This window comes from Serinus canaria, chromosome Z, assembly GCF_022539315.1.
Source record: "Serinus canaria isolate serCan28SL12 chromosome Z, serCan2020, whole genome shotgun sequence".
Taxonomy (NCBI): Eukaryota; Metazoa; Chordata; class Aves; order Passeriformes; family Fringillidae; genus Serinus; species Serinus canaria.
The window spans coordinates 66,383,083-66,401,234 of NC_066343.1; the positions used below are offsets into that span (position 1 = coordinate 66,383,083).

Below are 18,152 nucleotides of genomic sequence, written 5' to 3' on the forward strand. Positions count from 1 at the left end.
ACTGCCTTTTTTGACCATATGGTGGGGTCAGAATGGTCCAAGGGCTGAAACAGTGCTGGAGCAGACACTGAGCCTGTGATATCTGCTGGGAAGGTGTGGGGCTGTTCCTTGTTACCCCCCAGCGTACCTGTGGCTGAGCAAGCCCTTCAGCTGTGCCCCTACCCACAGATTGCTGCCCTTCGGGCTGGCTGCTGTATAGGGGCAAGTGCCTCTTCATCTCCTCGGAGAAGAAGACATGGGAAGACAGCAGAGATGAGTGTGAGAAGACATATTCTCAGCTCCTGGTCACCAAATCCTGGAGTCGTTGGACTGTGCCGGTAGGGTGCTGGGGAGCTGAGGGCAGGAGATGGTGTATCCAGCCATGAGGTCCCCAGATGGGCTGGCATGGTTCTGGGGGCCCCCTGTCCTGCCAAAACATTGGAGGGTGCAAGGCTGTTCTCTGGAGCACATGACTGGTGGTTGACATGGGATAGAAAGGCTCTGGCACCCCTGGGTGTTTCCCAAGCTGGAGCAGGGCACCAGGGCTCAAGAACCTCCAGCCCCAGGGGCTCCTTGGGAGATGATCACCCTGCTGTGAAGTATGTAGTACTGCAGTACATGGGTGCCACAGAATAAATAATGGAAAAGCACTTTTACTTTTTCTCCAGACCTTCCTGAAGAATGCAGATGTCCCATACTGGATTGGATTGCAGAAGGGCAGTTTTCCCTGGTACGACTATGGCTGGCTGGAGGAAGAGGACCCAGAGAGTGAGGGAGGTGCAGAGGCCTGGTTCTGGGTGGATGGCTCCCTTTATGAAAGGTACGTGGCAGCACTGCCTCTTCCCAAAACTCCCCTCCTCTGGCATGGACCTAGGAAGCCTTTTAAATCTCACCAGTACATAGTTCCAGGCACATGCTTTGGGAAAAAAAGAGCATCAGAGCTGCAGGGACTGATGGAATGTGGGTGCAATGGTGTGATGAGATGCTTAGAGGACATGCAAATGGAAAGCCAGGACTCGGGGGGGTGGGTAAAATGCAGGGCAAGAGAAGCAGAAGGCAGCAACAGTGGACAGAAGAAAGCCCAAATTTTATTTGAGGCCCAGGCAAGGTGTTAGAGCACCACATCTAACTTCCACATATCTTCTTGATTCCTCTTCAAAGGGAGATCACAGCCTTCCTGTCTGTGGAAAATCCTGGGCTCCTCCCTGCCACGTGCACCACCTCCTCAGCTCGCTGTGCTTCCTCTTGCAGTGTCTCAGAGCACTGGGGAGGAACAAACCTGTCTGGCCAGGTTTTGGGTAGCTGGCCCTCCATCCTCAGCCTCGCCACGGGAACTGGGCCCAGAGCAGACCCAGGGCTCAGGCCAGCTCCTCTGGTCGTCCTTGTGTCTTCAGAGAGGACCTAGCTCACCCCACTGCAGGCATGAACAGCCCCCAGCAGCAAAGCTGAGAGGAGGGAGGCTAAAGGGGTGTCACAGGCACTGAAAACCTTTTTCAGTGTTTCTCAACCTGCCCGGGGAAGTGCAGGGATGCATCAGCTGAGCCTTCAGCCTGTGAAATCAGTAGGGGAGGACAGGGAGATCCCCCTTTGGCTGCAGCATCCAACCCCTCCTCTGCCAGTGTACAAAAGGCAGCTGCCAGCAGCCGCAGCTGCCTCAGCAGGGTTTGTAGAAAGAACGTGTCAATGCCTGATGTGTTGTTTGTTTCCCCATTCAGGCCGTGGCAGTCAAAATCGAATGGAACCTGTGCCATAATAAGCCATGGGAGCATCAAACCCGCCCAGTGCACTGGTCCCAGTGACCTGCACCTCTGGATCTGTGAGAAGGCAGCAGGGCCAAGCCGCTTCCCTTTCATGTGATGATGGCTGCTGCCCCCAGCACTGCTGTGGTGAGTCCTGCTGAGTCAGGGACACACAGCCCTGTGGGGTGTGTCTGGAGGAAAGCAGGGAGCCTGCAGCTCTGCCTCCAGCATGTTGACCTCTCCCATGGAAAGGGAGAGGAATGCAGTTACCTCCTTGTTCTGGATTGAGCCTGCCTCCATCCCGTCACTGCCATGGGTGCTCTGGGTCTGAGGTAGCTCAAGAGCTGAAGCTGTGGCTCAGCAAAGGGGCAAGATGGGGGAAAACCCTTGGCAAGGTGCTTTCCCAGCCCTGTTGAATGTGTTGGAGGCTGGGCAGCATCTCACCTTTACCTCCACCCTCACCCTCCTCTGCTTTCCCTTGCAGAACCTGCATCCTGCACCGCCTCTGCTCCAGCCTTGCTGTGTCCCTACCCAGGATGTCCCATCCATTCCAGCCAACCCCTTCCCTCCCACAGCCCACTGCCCCTGGGCCACCCAGGGCCTTCCCTCTGATGCCCAGCGGCACGGATGCCTCCAGCTGGTGTGCTTTGGCTGAGTGGTAGAGGCCACTCACTCCACAGCCGACCCCACACCTGCATGGGACACTTTGGATCTTCCCGAGCACAACAGCTGTGGGGCAGTGGGGAGCTCAGAACCGGCTGCAGAACGGATCAAACACTGGCACTCAGCGCTGGAGCCATGGCACATCCCCAGCATGGAGAGAGCTGCGGTGCTGTGGCATGTCAGGAGTGGGAGCCGGGGACAGCACAGCCCCACCCCCACAGAGTCCCCTCCCCACAGCAGGAGTTTTCTGCCTGACCCCACTGCAGCAGCAGCTTGGCCATGGCTTTCAGGCAACCCAGCACTAAACGGCCTCGGCAAAGCTTCAGCACCTAAGGAGGGAAGCTGAGCCCGAACTGGCCAGTGCCTGTGCTGACATTTGGGGATTTATTTTTGTGCTAATTAGAAAGTAGAGCAACGACCTTTAGGGTCCCATGGTGTGATTGTGCCTTTCAAAAGCAAAAGTTAACTCAAGCACTTGTAGCAGGCTGACGCTTTGCAAGACAACTCATCAGGACTTAAAATAGCTGCTACACACGTGCACATGTGAAGATTAAGCAAAGCAGCCCTGATGTAACATGCAGCCAGGTGAGAGCAGAGGAAGTGATGTTCAACCAGGCGAAAATGCTCTCGGTTTATGAAAAGGTTGTGTGTGCCATATATAGTTGATGAACTGCTGTGTGAGTAAGCTTGCATGAAGAGCAAAAGGGTGTTAAAGGCAGGTTTTTTAGAGGGGGCACGTGTCACTCGTCTGTCTTGTCTGCTGGCTAAACTCACTTTATAGCAATAAAGAGTCCCAGTTTGTCTGCTCTTTGTTTTCTTGTGCGCCACAGCAAACATGGATTCAAGGGCATGAACCCAAAGAACCTAAATAAAGAAAGGGAATTTGTCTGAAGGCATCTTGATCAAGATGCTTTAGGGGAGTTGAGATCTTGGGTTGAGCCAGGCTGATTTGCAGTCCTGGAGGAGCTCCCCTCCTCCAGGAGTGCCCAGGCAAGACCATGCAACCTTCTGGGCCCACATCTGATGTGCATCCAAGAGACAAAACCAGCAGTCAGATTTGCTGGGACATTCAGTTTTTAATGAACACTTTAAATAAGCAGGGTATATATTACTAGCAATTATTAATAATAATAATAAAAAACACAAAGAGTTCTGCATTCACCAATGCATTGTGCAGGAGGGAGGAAAGCCGGCTCCCACCCTTGCCGGGGGCCAGGCAGCCTAGCTGTGCTGCCCACTGGCCCCATCCCCATGATGCCAGGATGGCATCCTGGCCCCTCTGCCAGCATCCTGCTCCCAAACCTGCATGCCAGGGAGATGTGAGGTGCTGTGCTGACTCAGCACCCAACCCTCAGCAACAGTCAGGCAGGGACAACCCCAGTGCTGGCAATCCTCCCTGTGCACTGCCCACAGGCATTGCCCCTCTACGGTCCCCTGCCCTCTTCTCCCCATATCAGGGACTGGCCGTGCTCCGCATGCTTGTGGACACACATGGGTTCACCCACCAGCCCCATAGGATCCCCAAAAACACACATACACACGCTGACCTCTACCCCAGCCCAGTCCCTCTCACCCGCCTGGGTGCAGGGAACTCCCAGTTCTCCCAAGGTAGCAGGCCCACCGTATGCCCCTCTGCGAGAGCCTGCACAGGGGTGAGCCCTTGGGGAAAGAGGGTCCTGGACCCAGGGCTTAAGCCCCATGGCCCCCGCGGGGGACCAGCCCTGCCGCTTGGGGCAGTGCTCAGGGCAGCAGTGTTATTGCACTTTGGTCCCCAGCAGAGACCCGGCCCACCTCCAGGGTTCACTGCAGATCCCCAAGGCTGATCCTGGTGGGGTGGGTGCCTGAGTGCCTGGGCAGCGCCGCAGCAGCCACAGCACTTGGCACCATGGCCACTGGTAGCCACCACGTGCTGAGTGATGACAGACCGTGGGGATGTGCCAGGCTCCTGCACTGCCCAGTGCTGTGGCTGCAGAGGGGTGCAAGGGGCAGCTGGATTCAGCCCCACTCCCCAGGGTCCCCATCACTAGGACTGTGCCTCCGGCAGCTTCAGGCTGGGCTCAGCCAGCACTGGCCCCGGGGCTTTCTGGTGTTGGCCCCGATCATGGCAGATGAGGCTTTTGGCCTCGCAGTTGAGGTTCTGGTAGCGGGGCGGGCTGGGTGCTGGCCGGTGGCAGATGGAGGCAAAGCTGAAGCTGAAGGGACTCAGGCAGCAGCCAGGGCAGGGCAGCACTTCGTCCTGCTCCAGCATGGCACCAGAGCTGTGCCCAGGCAGCATGGCCGAGCGCTCCGCCCGCTCCAACGCTGCTGCACAGGAGATGCTGAGCTCAGAGAAGCCGTGCTCCAGCCCGCTGCCCCAGGCCAGAGGTTTGCTGACCATCATGTGGTTGTGGTTGACGAGGAGCCCGTTGGGGGCCCGCACGTCTGGTTGCCAGGCCCGTGTGCCCGAGGACGCGGTGCGGATGAAGTTGCTGCTGAGGGGCAGGGGGGTGGGCTGCGGTGGCCCAGAGCTGTCTGGGCCGCAGTCTGTCTGCTCCTCTGCCTTGGAGCTGGGGGTGGAGGCTCCTGCCCATGCTGGGGGAGGAAGGAGGGTGGGGGGCTGGGGGTCGTCAGTGGGATGAGAGGATCCCACACCCAGCTCCAGGCCCCCCCGGTGGGGCAGCTCAGGAGAGGAGGGCAGAGAGTGGCACTTGCGGGGGCTGGTGGTGGGTGCTGAGAAGTCACACTGCACCTCCACGGCGGGCTCAGGTGTCACCGGGCTGCTGAGCTGCAGCGGGGCGGGGGGCGGCAGATCGAAGGTGAGAGAGATGACCGACTTGCTCGGCGTATCAAAGAGCTTGATCTTCCCCCCTTTCAGGTCTTCACGCTGGGAGAAGGGGTTGACACGGGGGGACGTCTCCTTGGACCTGGCCCCGCTGCAAGGCTCCAGCGGCCACAGCAAGGTGGGTGACTTGGAAGGGAACATGTCAGACTGGCTGCGGGACAGGCGCTGGTCTGGCTGCAGGTGCTGTGTCCCCAGCTCACGCAAGGGCGACTGCTCGGTGTGGCTGGCTGACCTCCTGGCCACCCCTGGGCATGGGCACAGGAGAGTGTCACCAGCAGGCAGCAGCTGCCCATGTGAGGTGTTATGGGCTGCTGGGCACCCAACAACATAGGGGTGCACCCCAAGGGAGGAACAGGGACTAGCTCTATCTCGCAGACCTCACACACCCCTGTCTCCTTCCCCTACAGCTGTCGGGGTGAGATGGGAAACCCCACATCCCCCATCTTTACACCCTGCTATGGCCTGTTCCCGAGGCGCCCACGTACCACTGAGTGTGGCTGCAGTTCCAGATGCAGGCAGACTCTCCCCGATGCCGAACAGGGTGGTCCTGGCACCCTCGGCGCCCAGCTGGTGCTGCAGGATGCTCTCCAGGCACTGCGTGATTTCCAGGAATGAGGGGCGGGAGGTGGGCTCCATCTGTGGGCAGGAGGGATTCCCCATCAGGTCTGTGCCTCCTCAAGCACCCCAGGGAGCCCTGCACAGCAGAGGCAGCTCCCTGCTCGCCCTGCTCGCAGGCAAGGCAGCCTGTCCTGCCTGCCTGCCCTGGCCAGGAAGGGCAGTCAGTGGAGGTGGGAGTCTCACACTGCAGCAGTGAAAAGCCAGCTGGAGGAAGGCCGCTGGGCAGTCAATTCCCACCATGGTGCGGAAAGTGGTGACGTCCAGACCAAAATCCTGCACCAGGGAAAGGAAGAAGAGTAAGACTGGGTCTCCTGGGGCACCACAAGGCCCAGGGGACCAAACATGGGCTAGCCCCCTCCCCCCTGCACTGTCACAGAGGACTGTGGATCTGGAAGTACCCCAGTGGGGACACAGCAGGAGAGGACTCTGATGTCACCCCAAACCGGGCTAATGTTGGGAGATACTAGGACACAGACACCGCTTCTGCTCTCTGCCTGAATGCAACTGCCCTGTTCTCCTTTTAAGGCTCACTATGGGTTCTGAGGTTACCAGCAGAGACCATCCCTCCATGGGCAGCAAGAGGAACACAGCACCCCAGCCCTGAGATGTGGGACCAGTCCTGCACATGGGTCTCTGCCCAACACAGAATGGCCCCCCTTCTTTGATGAAGTTGTCCCAGCCCCAGTGCTCCTGCCCACAACTCCCCATTCCCATCCCAGAGTCACCTCAGTGCGGGGCAGGTAGTCGGGGTCAGCTGGCACACGAGCGATGGTCTCACACAGGATGATGCCGTATGCAAACACATCGGCCTGCAGAGAGCAGGGACTCATCAGGGTGCCCTGCAGCCCTGAGCTGATGTGCCCACCACTCTGCAAGGCCACAGCCCTTCTCCTCCCTGCAGAGCCACACTGGGGCTCTGTCACCTTGTCACTAGAGGGATGCCCAATTCCTTCCCTCTTGATGCACCCCAGGACTGCAAACTCTGCAAACCACTGGCAGCACAAGCCTGAGTAAAGCCCCACACAGCACAGCCTCACCTTCTCGTTGTAGATCTCCCCACGCAGCACCTCGGGTGCCATCCAGTACGGGGAGCCCACCACGGCCAGGGGCTCCTTCTCACTGCCCTCACTAGGAGACATGGTGGAGTATCAGAGGCTGCCCAGTCCCCCACATGTCCAACCTCCCATCCCCCTGCTGCAGCAGCCCAGATCACCATCTCCATCTCCCTTCCTGGGCTAAGCCTCTTCCGTGCACTCTACAAACTCATCTCTCCCCAGTCACACCACCCCCTTCTCCATCCCCTCCTAGCCATTCCCAAACTGCTCTTGGAGTCTCCCCTGACAGGGATGATCTCACCACCCCCACTCCTGTAGCAGCACCTCTCTGGCCACAGAGAGCATTATCCTGGAGAGGCTGTGAGAAGATCAGAGAAAAGAATGCTAAGCAATTCTTATCTTCACTTGCTGCACCTGTTGTTGAGAACATGTAAAATGTGATATGGAGATTTGTTTACCAGAGGGTGATTTCTTAATTGGCCACTGGTGGTGGTGTTTAGATTGAAGGACCAGTTGGGTTCACCTGTATCGTGACTGTCTGGTAAGGGTGATGGGTTTTTTAATAAGTGTAGTATAATAAAGTGATTGATCAGCCTTCTGAGAGGCATGGAGTCAATGCTAATTACTGCCCCTTCGGGGACGCCTTGCGGCAATACCATTCCTGTCCTTTTTGCTGCACCCCCAAGGTCCACCCCTCTCCAGCTTCTGCTCTGAGTGGGCTCCGGGGACAGGGATGGACAGGTGGATGCTGCCCACGTACCTGTAGGTGGGGATCTTTTCTGCCAACCCGAAGTCACCCACTACAGCTGTGTAGCCACTGGCCTCGCAGCGCACCAGGCAGTTCTGTGGGCACAGGAGGACCTGTCACACCAAGTGCACCAGCCCAACCTCCCTGGCCACTGGTTTCAGGATGCTCCAGCACAGCACAGCACAGCACAGCCTCCTGCTCCCCAGCCCGCCACACCTGGGGCAGCAAGGCAGCAACACAGCTTTGGGACAACACGGGAATGTGGTGCCTTGGAACATCCCGTACCTTGGAGGTGAGGTCACGGTGGAAAATGCCCTTGGAGTGCAGGTAGCGTAGGCCATGGGCGATGTCGAGGGCCAGCTTGACACGCATGGACCAGGAGAGGGGCACAGGGCTGTCCAGCAGCTGCTCCAGGTTCCCACCGTTGATGTACTGATGGGGAGAGCCAGGCCATTGCATCAGAGCATCCCTCCCCGCCATAACACCGAATGCCCATCTCTCATCTTAATGCATATTCCAACCAACCCACACCACAGCCTCCCAGTGGGCCTTGTCTGCACATGTCACAGGCCAAGAAAGTGTCCCCATAGGCATCACTGTCCCTTCCCCAGGCTTGCAGGAACCCCAAGACTCAGGGCTGTTGCCACACTCTTACCTCCGTCAGTGCATGCAGCTGTCCCTGGTGCACACACACCCCCATGAACCTGTGAGATAGAGGGGACCAGAGGGTGGCTGTGGCAGGGACCAGCCTCAAGAGCTTATCCAGCATCAGCAGTAGCTCCAAACCCCCAGGCTAGGGAAAAGGGGGGGCTGGCAGTGGGGAAGCAGATCCTACCTGAGGATGTTGGGGTGCGAGAGGCGGTTCATGAGCTGCACTTCCCGCAGCATGTTGCCCCGGTTGCTGGTCAGCTTGTTCATCTTCAGCACCATGATCTGCCCCGACTGGCGGTGCCGCACCTGGAGGGGATGCAGGGAAGGCTGAGCCCCACGTACCTCTGCAGCCCTCATGGACACCAGGCTTCACCCGGCTCCCACCCCAGCCCAGAGAGGGGAGCAAAGCATCCCACTGCACCCCAGGGACCACTAGGGCTAGGGGGGTGCTTTCCCCACATCTCCAAGCACTCCCAGGACTGATGACACACAGGCCCATTCTTCCTGGGGCACCCTGCTTGTTATGCTCCCTCCACCATGCTACGCTGCCCTGAACTCCTGAGAGGCAACAACAGCTCCCATAAGCTCTGAGCACAGCTCTACTCTAAGAACAAACAAGTGCAGGATTGAGGAGCATTAGGGAGGACTTGTTTTGGGTCAGCACCACCCAGCCAGACCCTACCAGCATGGGCTGGAGAAAAGAGGGGGTACACTGCCCCTCTGAACCAGCTCTAGGTGTGGCCAGCTGTAGTGCTTGACCCTAGTCTGGCAGGGCACGGAGCCTGGATGAGCTGTATATTTAGGCAGCCCCAACCCGACACTGTCATGCGATCTGGGGGCCTGGTCCCCTGCCAAGAACAGCAGCTGGAGCATGGCCAAGCACGGACACCCTGTCCATCTGCAGCTCCCTGGCATGTGCAGGGCAAGGGAAGAGCACAGGATGCCCTGACCTAACACTGTTATGGGGGGCACCAAACCAGTGTTGAGGGTCCCCTCCTGAGCAGGTGCTTGGGGTGGGATGCCACCCCTGCCTCGAAGCAGCAGCTGCCCGGGGGGACAACCCAGTGCATCCCAGCTGCCCCCCAGCACACACGGAACTGTGCACGGCGGCGCAGGCATTCCTCAGTGCTGCCGTCAGCTCCCTGCTCTTCTCCTTTTTAGTCAATGCTGGTTGAGGCTGCTGAGCCAGTGCCAGCTCCTGGCCAGCCCCACAACACCCCCTCAACACCCCTCACGTCAGGGATTGCCTTCCCAGGAAAAACACAGGGGGTTGGCTGGAGGCAGGATGTCCAGCACCCCCGTCCTGCTCACAGCTTGGCTCTTGTTCCTACCACAGCAGAGGGAGGCTGGCATGCTGGCTTCTCCAGGGCTCTCCTCTCATCCCATGGCCAGCACTGCTACTGGGGTGCATGCCATGATGGGGATCTATCCAGCAGAAAACACCCAGGTGATGGGGCAGCAGCACATCCCTTCAAAAGGCCCTGGGGAAAATGAGTGCTCTATGAAAGTCCTTCTACATGTCTGTGTGCACTGATGCCAAACCAGTCCCAGTCAGAGTGGAAGTGAGAGGCAATAACTGTGCCGTGCCACCATCAGCTCACTGAGCTCATGGAGAGGCTTTGAATAATTCAGCAGACACCTGTCTGATGGCACCCCACTCCAGTTACACCTGTGCCACCTCCAGCCAGCCCCAGACAGCCAGCTGGCACTCCTGACCCACCGACAGGGGGTGGTGCCATGTGACAGCAGAGCTCAGAATGGATCCTGGACGAGTGGCAAGGGGACACCCCGGACACCTGCCACCACCTGGCACCCATGCTGCAGGGAGAAGGGAGGGTGGATTTCCCCATGACTCCTCCTTGCTGAGCACTGGACATACTGAGTTCCTGGATTCAGGGAGAGCCTGTCCCAGGGTGAAACTGCAGTACCTGCTGTGTGGAGCACCCAGAGCACTCCCTCTAATGGGGATCCAAGTCCTCCCTGCTCACCACACCACTGCCCAGCAGCACCTGGAACTGCTGCCTTGGTCATGCCTGGACCAAGGGCAAGGGGCAACTATACCCCATCTCACCCATCGCTGTCTTTCCTCCACCCCATCTCTGCCGGTGGGGCAGCTGAGGGCAGCACCAGAAACAGAAACTGGGCTCTCAGCCAGGCTTCAGTGCAGGCTTTAAGGAGGTAGCCTGTGTGACCAAAGCAGGGTAGGCTCAGTCCCTCCAGCTCCCCATGGAGCTGGGGGTTGAGGAAGGCAGAGCCTGGACAAGGCCAGCAGGATCCACAGCCTTGCCAAGCCTCTGGCACTGGGTGCTGCCCAGCAAAACCTACCATTCCTGACCCAGCTCTCAGGATGGCAGTGCATCCTTCCCTTCCCACGCCATGTGGGGCTGGCAGGACTGGCTCGGTCAGTTTGGCTGGCACCAGCAGCTGCCAGACAGCAGGACCGGGCTCAGTGGTGCAGGCAGGCTCATGCCCGCCGGGATGGCTGGAGGCGGCACGGCTCCGGCGCCACGCGCCCACGTCAGGAATGCTGTGCGGCATGCACAATGCTGGCACTTGGTGGCCATGGCCCTAGGGCTGGCCAGCTCCCTGCCAGCAGCAGCGGCCCTGTATCAGGGAGCAGCATCTGGTGGGCATCGGGAGGTGCCTGTGGCTGAATTCCTCATTAAAAAGCCACCTGCCATTGGAATAGGCTGAGTGAGGTCTGAGTGCACTCACATGGGGTTGGACACCTTAAGATTGGAGGAGAGGCAGCCTGGGGGAGGGAAGGTCTTGCGAAAGCTGCTTCTTCAGGAATTATCCCAGGGATTCCAGGAGCTTCTGGCCAGTACAGCCCTGTCCCAATGTCTTTTTCTGTGACTCCATCCCCATGGGGCATGAGTCCTCAGTCCCTGAACCTGTCCAGTGAGCTCACTTGTGAGGCCCTGTTCTGCCATCTCCCCTGCAAGAGCTCCCCACAACAGCTCAAGGCCAGCCGGGAAGGAGTTATGCTCCCTGTCCATGACTCCCACAGGCACTGGCCAGTTTACCCAGTCTGTCCAGGTGCTAGCAGCAGCCCAGCACCCAGATGTGGTTTTTTAAGATTTTCTAGACTTTCTGGTGTTTACATTCTTGTAACGAACTTTCTCACACACTTTCTGTAAAAAACTAATTGTTTTGCATTCTTTTATAGAAAAAGAAAAATTTGATATGACTGTTAGTTTGTCCAGTGCCATTGGAGAGGTGGCACTGTCACCCTCCAATCCTCTGTCACTTTTAGAAAACTATAAACATCAGAGTCAGAAAATAAACATTCCCTTTTTTCTTCACCTTAAAAGCAACAGTGTGCACTTGTGCTCTTATGTGTTCTATAGTGACACCTGGCCACCCCTTGACACAGACCCAGCAGCAAAAGGCATCAGCCATGACTGCAGGGGGCTCAAAGCCCCCCACTAAGGAGGTTTCCTCCCTCACTGAGTCCAGAGAAGGCAGCAGGCAGCACAACCTCCTCGGGCAGGAAGGTGTCCCCTCTCGCCTCTCTCAGGCACTCTGGCACGGTGCCCAGGAATCCCAGCTCATTCCCTGGAGCTGAGCTCAGCCGGGCAGCCGCCTGGGGCTGCGGGGGGAGGGCAAAGCCGCTTGTCCCCCACCCAGGAAACAGGCAAGCCCTCACCCCTCACCGATGCTCCCTGGCATCCCACATGTCTGGCCCATTGGCACTTCAGGGGGTACCGCGGGTGAGGCAGGGTGCCGTGGCAGGTTGGTCCCCATCCCATCTGCCACCAGCACACGGGGCTGGGGGATGGGCCGGGCTGGCGGCAGCCCCAGCCTGGGCACAAGGGATCTGAGCTCTTTTAACAGCGGAAATTAGAGTCTTATTTAAAGAGCATGCTAATCAGAGCAAGCAGACGGCCTGCTCCCTCCCCACAGCCGGCACTCCCGTCTAGACACGGGGCAAAGCTCCCTGACATCTCCCCATCCGGAGGGCTCAGCAGCCACCCCCCCTGCAGCCTGCACTGGGGACCGCCTGGCACACAGCCCCACTCCCTGCATATTCCTTTGCTCCCTGCTCCACACAGGCAAGGCACAGCCACACAGGGACACCATCCTGCACCCGTCACCCCAGAGAGTTCTGTGGGGAAGACGGGAGGGGACAAGGGAGCTAGCAATGCCACTGGTAACCCCACAGCCACCCACAACAACTGCATCTGAGCTCAGGATCCCCCGTAACACAACTGGGCGGCACTGGAAAGCGTGCTCATCAAAGGGAAAAGGCAGAATCAGTCAAGACAGACTTTCTCTGAGGATGAGACAAAGCACCTGTCCTGGAGGGTGTTTGAGCACCAGCAACCCCCACCTCCTGCTCTCCCAGGAGCGGCACTGTGGGCACAGCAGGAGCCGGGGCAGTGCCAGCGTTACACAGTGGTGGCAGATCACTGCCTGGCCTGACGGGCAAGCCTAGAGCATGCCCTGTGACAGAGCAGGAGAGGGGCTGGCAGGTCTCCAGCTGGTCAGCACAACACGTTTCCTGTGCCCAGGACTCCCAAGCGGCAGCTGCAGGGCCAGGGCTGCTCCCAGCCTTGCCATGGCTGGCTGACCTTGGCTAATTCACTTCCTCCCTGCTTGCCTTAGTTTCTCCATCAGTGTCATGCGGCTTCATTCTGCTCTGTAAAACAAGGCAAGGTCCCCGATGAAGGGCATCAGATAAGAGGAAGGGACTTGCTCCATTAGTTGCACTGGAAAATTGGAAGCAAATAGAAAACCCCAAAGGCTGGTAGGGAAGCGAGCAGAGATGGGCAAGTGACAGTGATGCTAAAACCCTCTCCTGAGCTATGCCCATGCTGGGAGCTGCTAAACCACACAAACACACACACACAAAATTACATGGAAATGGGGTGCTGGACAGAGCACATCAGAGAGCTGCACCCTGGGAGATGGCATTTCCAAGAGGATCTGCAACATCAGGGCATGAGGCTGGGATTCAGATGAGCGAAGGCCTCTGGATACAGCCCCAAGTATGCTGCCCACAGCCCCTGTGTCTGCTGCAGACAGCACATGGGAAAGGAAGAGGGATTTGGGGAAGAGATGCAACAGCGGTTTAAGGGCAGGAGAAAATGCCTGGCACAAACAGACCTGGCTCAATACGCTCAGTCAATTGGAAATAGAGAGGTGGCTTCCTGCAATGTCTGTGTATCTGAGAAAATGGGGGGCTAGTGGCTCTGAAATTGCACAGGGAAAGGCAATGAGAACCAGCTGCTCCAGAGGGAAAACAGCCCTGCTCTGCAGCACAGTGGGAGATCAGCTATGAACAAGCACCATGAAAAAGAGCAGCTTCTTGTCACTAGTGTCTCCTGTTTGCTCTGGACAGCCCTTCTCAGAGAGGTGCTTGACTGGAGGGGCTAGCTTGGGACACCAGGGCTTGGGCACACTGAGCCTTTTGGTTTTAATGCTGAGAAGACAGTCAGATGCTTGTCAGCACCCTGCCTGGCCCTAGCTCAGCTCCACGCCAGCAATGAGCTACCTGTGCAGGGGCAGAGATGTTAAGGTCCCCTCCCTGTCCCCCTCACCCACCAAGGCTAGAACAACGTACGGCCCAGGAGCCACACAGAGCACGCAGATTCAAGTGTCCACAGCCTTGGAAAGCTATAGAAGGAGCAAGGGAAGTGGGAGGAAAATGGGTCCTGGGCTGCCCTGCCAAGCTCTGTCCTCCTCACAAGGTCTGGCGGCCAAACCCCAGCTCAGATCCCAGGCTTACCCCACCATCCTGCTGAGCTCTTGGACTCAATCCACCACACGAGCACAAAGCCCCATCTGGCCCCCTCCCATCCCTGCTTCCTTGCCACCATGCACACATGTCGACTACTGATCCTGATCCCCTTCCCACCCCTCAACCTTCGCCAATCCCCCAAATCCTACATGCCAGCGGCCCCACAAGAACCTAAACAATGTATGGGAGAAGGAGCATTTCGTGGCTCCTGCAGAGACTGAGAAAAGAAACAGCGAGGCAAGAAGAGACTGTGGCCTCGCTGAGACACGGGAGCATCCATTATTAAAGAGCCATATCCACGCCTGACATTATTAAATGCCTCCCTCTGCTCCAAGGTGCTGTTGTGCACTCCAAGCCAGAGATCAATAGCAGAAACCCAGCCAGCAGGGAGGTCATGACTCTACTGGGAGCTCCAGGAGGAGAGGGACCTCTCTACACATTCTCCATGGCCCCTCACAGGACACCTGTATTGTGGCTGAAGAGGAAACAGGTCTTGGGGTCCCACTGCTGAGTGGGGAATGGTATCAGGGCTGGAGAGGAACACCAGGGTACTGCCAGGATGTGAATGCCCTAATGGTTGTGCTGCCTGTGACCTCAGTGAATGTGGGGGCAGGTAGTGGGGGTTGTGCCCAGCCCTAAGCTGTTCTTTGAGGGATATGAAACCACTAGATTGCCACTTAAGGGCAGTCCTAGCCCGTGGTTTATGGTACCTTAAGTGATGCCGAGGCTCAAAACAACACATGCACACACCTCCCCTCTGCCGGGAGAGGTAGTGGTGACACTGAGGCACAGCCCTTCGTCCCCAGCAGCAGTGCACTGGCCTGGCAGGATATTGCCGCCATGTACTTCTGCCTCACTGCTGGAGACCCTGAGCTCCCCACCAGGACTAAAACACCCCTGCTCAGGGCATGGGCCACACACAGGCATCCCCACCCTGACAGTCCCAGAGAGGATAGAGGACAAAGGCAGCTCTGGAGGCTTAGCCAGGAGTCAGCTCCCTGCTCTTCCGTGGCATCACACCCCTGTCCCACAGCCAAACACCTTGGTGGGGGTCCCGAGGGGAATCCTGCAGATCACCTGCTCAGCAGGCCCGGCAACGCCGGACATCACCTTGGAGCGCCCAGGAACGCCACCTGGACTCCCTGACACAGTTACGCCCCGGGCGGGCTCGGCTGTCCAGACTTTTGACGGGGGTCCCCGGGGCTCGGCTGCCCGCCACCCGACCCCCCGCGCAACCCACGGCGCGGCGCTCGGAGAGCTCAGCCTCCCCGGCTGTAAACAGAGCCGGCGCTCCCCTCCCCCTGCTCGGGGGGATGGAAGCACAACGCCCCGGCCGGGACGGGGCGAGGGGAGGCGTCCCCAACTCCGCTCCGCACGGCACCGCCGGGAGCAGCCCCCAGCCTCGCCCGGCTGCCGGGGCTGGAGGGGGGATCACAGTCTTCAGCCGAGGGCGCGGCCGGGGTTGCGGTGTTGCCGCGGTCCCGGGGGACGCCCGATCCCGGCGGGATACCCCGCGGCCCGCCATCCCCGCTCCCGCCCCGCACACCTTGAAGACCTCGGAGAAGAAGCCGGCCCCGATCTTCTCGCAGTAGAAGTCGTCGATGCGCGCCAGGGTGGAGACGGCGCTGCGCAGCGCCCGGTACGAGGAGGGCCGCAGCCGCCCGCAGCCCGGCCACGGCCCCGCCGCCTCCCCCTCGCCCTCCCCGGGCCGCCGCGGCAGCTTCTCCCACTCCATGTCGGTCCCGCCGAGCACCCCCAGCGCCATTCACATCCCCGCCGGGGCACCCGCGCGGCCGGGGCGCCGCCGCTCTCCCGGCCCCCGGGGCGATGCTAGCGGCGGCGGCGGCGGCGGCGGCGGCGGCGCGGGGCGGGCGGCGCTCCGGGGCGCTCCGCGCTCATGGCCCGGCGCCGGCGCCCCCCCCGACCCCTGCCGCGGCCCGGCGCTGCGCCTCCGCCGCCCCGAGCGCTGGCACCGGTGGGGCGGGGCTGGGGCGGGGACAGCCCTTAACTCCTTGGGACCCGCCGGCGTCGCCTCGCCGCCTCGCCCGGCAGGAGACCCCCCCCCACCGCCCTGCCCCGCCCCGCCCCGCCCCGGCGGGCAGCGCGGGGATCCGCACGCCCCGATGTGCGCGTCCACCGGCACCGGGCTCCGCTGGGTGTCGAGAGGGCGTCTCCCTAAGCGCCAGAGTGTGCTGTGAGGCCCTGAGATCCCGGGGCAGAGCTTGGGCACACCCCACAGGCACCGGGCTTTGACTGTCCCCAACCCCTGGATGCCCCTTACTGTCGTGGGATGCACTCCTGAGACCCACCTGGATGCACACTGTAGGTGCGAGACTTCCTTTCTTCCCTGGGCCCTGCCGGGATTCCCCGTTTAGCTACGGGACTCTCTTTGTCTTCGTAGCACCCAGTCCCTGATGGATGGACAAAGGGCATGGAGATCTGATCAGATCTCCCCATTTTTCCAGCCCCACCCTATACAGTGCCGTGGGACCAGTTCCCCCATACAAGTAGCTGTTGGCTGTTTGAGCCCCATTGGTACAGGCTTGGATCTCTGCCTCTTGGATCAGGGGCTCGGATTTTCTCTGTGCACCCAGCCTGGGTAGTGTCCCAGGGGCAGTAAATCTGTCCTCCGGAGGAGCGGGCAAGAGCAGCCTCGCAGTGACAGCATGCCCGATGCCTGTGGCACCCTTTCGCCTTCCTTGTTTTCCTGAGCTCTTCCACTTCTCCCTGGTTTCCTTCTGCTTGCTGCTCCCCCATCTCAGGCCTTTTGCCTGCTCTGAGGCTGATCTGTCCTGTCCTTCCTGCCCAGGGACTTTCTGCAGCTGGATCTGCCCTTGCTCAGTCCCACACATTTTGCTGACGCTCTCCTTGGCATCCACCTGCCTGTGCTGGCCCAGCCCTGCCCCAGCCTCCTCTCTGGGTGCTGCCACAGCCCTGACTCTGCAGCTCCCCTCAAACAGCTTTTTCCCTGTGTGGTAGGACTGGCTGCACATGCCCTGCACCACTCCAGCTGATTTTCCTGTTGGGAAAAGCAGCCACATAGAGTCTCTCTTGGTGTGGCATTTTTTTTTGCCAGTGGTCTGCTCCAGGTGCCACCAAGCACAACATGAACACCTTGGACCATGAGCTGGGTTTTCTTCCTTGTCTTAGGAGAGAGAATAACCCTGTGGGCTAGAGCAGGGAACTGAGCCTCCCATTTATTTATAATGGGAACAGTGCCTTGCCCTCCCCCTAGGAATTCATGGTATTCCTGCTCTTCCAGGCCTGCAGAGGGAGTGGGTTTGTGCAGGGCAATTTTCCTACACGCTGAGGCAGAGCCTGGGGATAGGACTCTGCCAGTCCCTGTTCCATGGGGTCTGAGCCATCCTTTTGCTCACCAGTACCACTCCAGCCTGCCAGGGTGCTGGATAGCATGTGCCAGGGAGGCTTTTGCAGCCATGGGGTGAAGTGCTGTGCAACAGGCCACATTCTTACGTTTCCTCAGCCTCACATGTCAATCCTGCTGACAAATGCCTGACAAAATGACAGGAGCAGCTCCATGGATGAGAGGAGAGCACAGCATCTGCCTGTGGGGACAGGGGGCTGCAGTCTGTGCCCTCCTACCTTGGTGTCCAGTTGTGGCTGCTCAGATGGGTTGTAGTGGGTGCCTGCCTGGGCTCAGCCCTGGTGCCTGAAATGTGAGCATGCTGATGCATCCACAGCCCCATGATCAGCTCCTCAGTTGTGTAGGACACTGCTCAGAGGAGCACAGCCAGCTCACCTGGGGCAACAAGGAGAGCCTCTCCCTTCCACTTGAGTGCAGCAGATTCTTGATGGTCAAGGCACCGCAACAGGGATGGGGAGGCCTGGTGAGGCATCTTGAAGACAGAAACTCAGGACCAGTGCCTGATCAGAGCTCCTGCTGCTCACAAGTGACTGGGTTTACATCCAATTAAGTTGTAATGGATAAATTAAAGCCCTGGAGATGGCTCTGACTGTGGAAATTGCTGCTGCAGGATTTGCAGTCCCTTCTCTCATCAGCACTGGTAACTCTACTGTGCTATTTCCATCACGCTCTGCTCCTGCCTGGCACAGCAGGGCTGAGCTGAGACATGGCTAAAAGTCTCCAGTGCCCCAAATCCCTCCCATGGTGCAG

General features: G+C 59.1%; 2 protein-coding genes across 2 annotated transcripts in view; one reads left to right on the forward strand and one right to left on the reverse strand.

Annotated features, from left to right (window-relative positions):
- The window catches only part of CD72 (CD72 molecule), a 4,008-nt gene extending 817 nt beyond the window's left edge, over window positions 1-3,191 (forward strand). The window contains exons 2-5 of the mRNA XM_050987375.1: window positions 169-317; window positions 648-799; window positions 1,695-1,865; window positions 2,203-3,191. Coding sequence (XP_050843332.1) covers window positions 169-317; window positions 648-799; window positions 1,695-1,836 — 443 coding nt within the window. The 3' untranslated portion in view covers window positions 1,837-1,865; window positions 2,203-3,191. The remainder of the gene's footprint in view (window positions 1-168; window positions 318-647; window positions 800-1,694; window positions 1,866-2,202) is intronic.
- Window positions 3,192-3,437: 246 nt separating this feature from the next.
- TESK1 (testis associated actin remodelling kinase 1) lies at window positions 3,438-15,818 on the reverse strand. Its single transcript, XM_050987202.1, has 10 exons — window positions 15,564-15,818; window positions 8,459-8,580; window positions 8,279-8,327; window positions 7,909-8,055; window positions 7,636-7,718; window positions 6,858-6,948; window positions 6,546-6,629; window positions 6,004-6,093; window positions 5,688-5,838; window positions 3,438-5,447 (listed from the first exon to the last, which is right to left on the reverse strand). Exons 1-10 carry the CDS (start codon window positions 15,780-15,782, stop codon window positions 4,405-4,407), a joined length of 2,079 nt encoding a protein of 692 aa, XP_050843159.1. The 5' UTR covers window positions 15,783-15,818; the 3' UTR covers window positions 3,438-4,404.
- Between the last annotated feature and the right edge of the window lie 2,334 nt (window positions 15,819-18,152).

Bases quoted from the DNA above. Each gene is read 5' to 3' on its own strand.
- TESK1 (XM_050987202.1), bottom strand. From the start codon at position 15,782: ATGGCGCTGGGGGTGCTCGGCGGGACCGACATGGAGTGGGAGAAGCTG. The intron at 8,056-8,278 runs GTAAGAGTGTGG...TCTCCCCATCAG, and splicing joins AGCTGCATGCACTGACGGAG to TACATCAACGGTGGGAACCT. The intron at 7,719-7,908 runs GTACGGGATGTT...CTGTGCCCACAG, and splicing joins ACCGTGACCTCACCTCCAAG to AACTGCCTGGTGCGCTGCGA.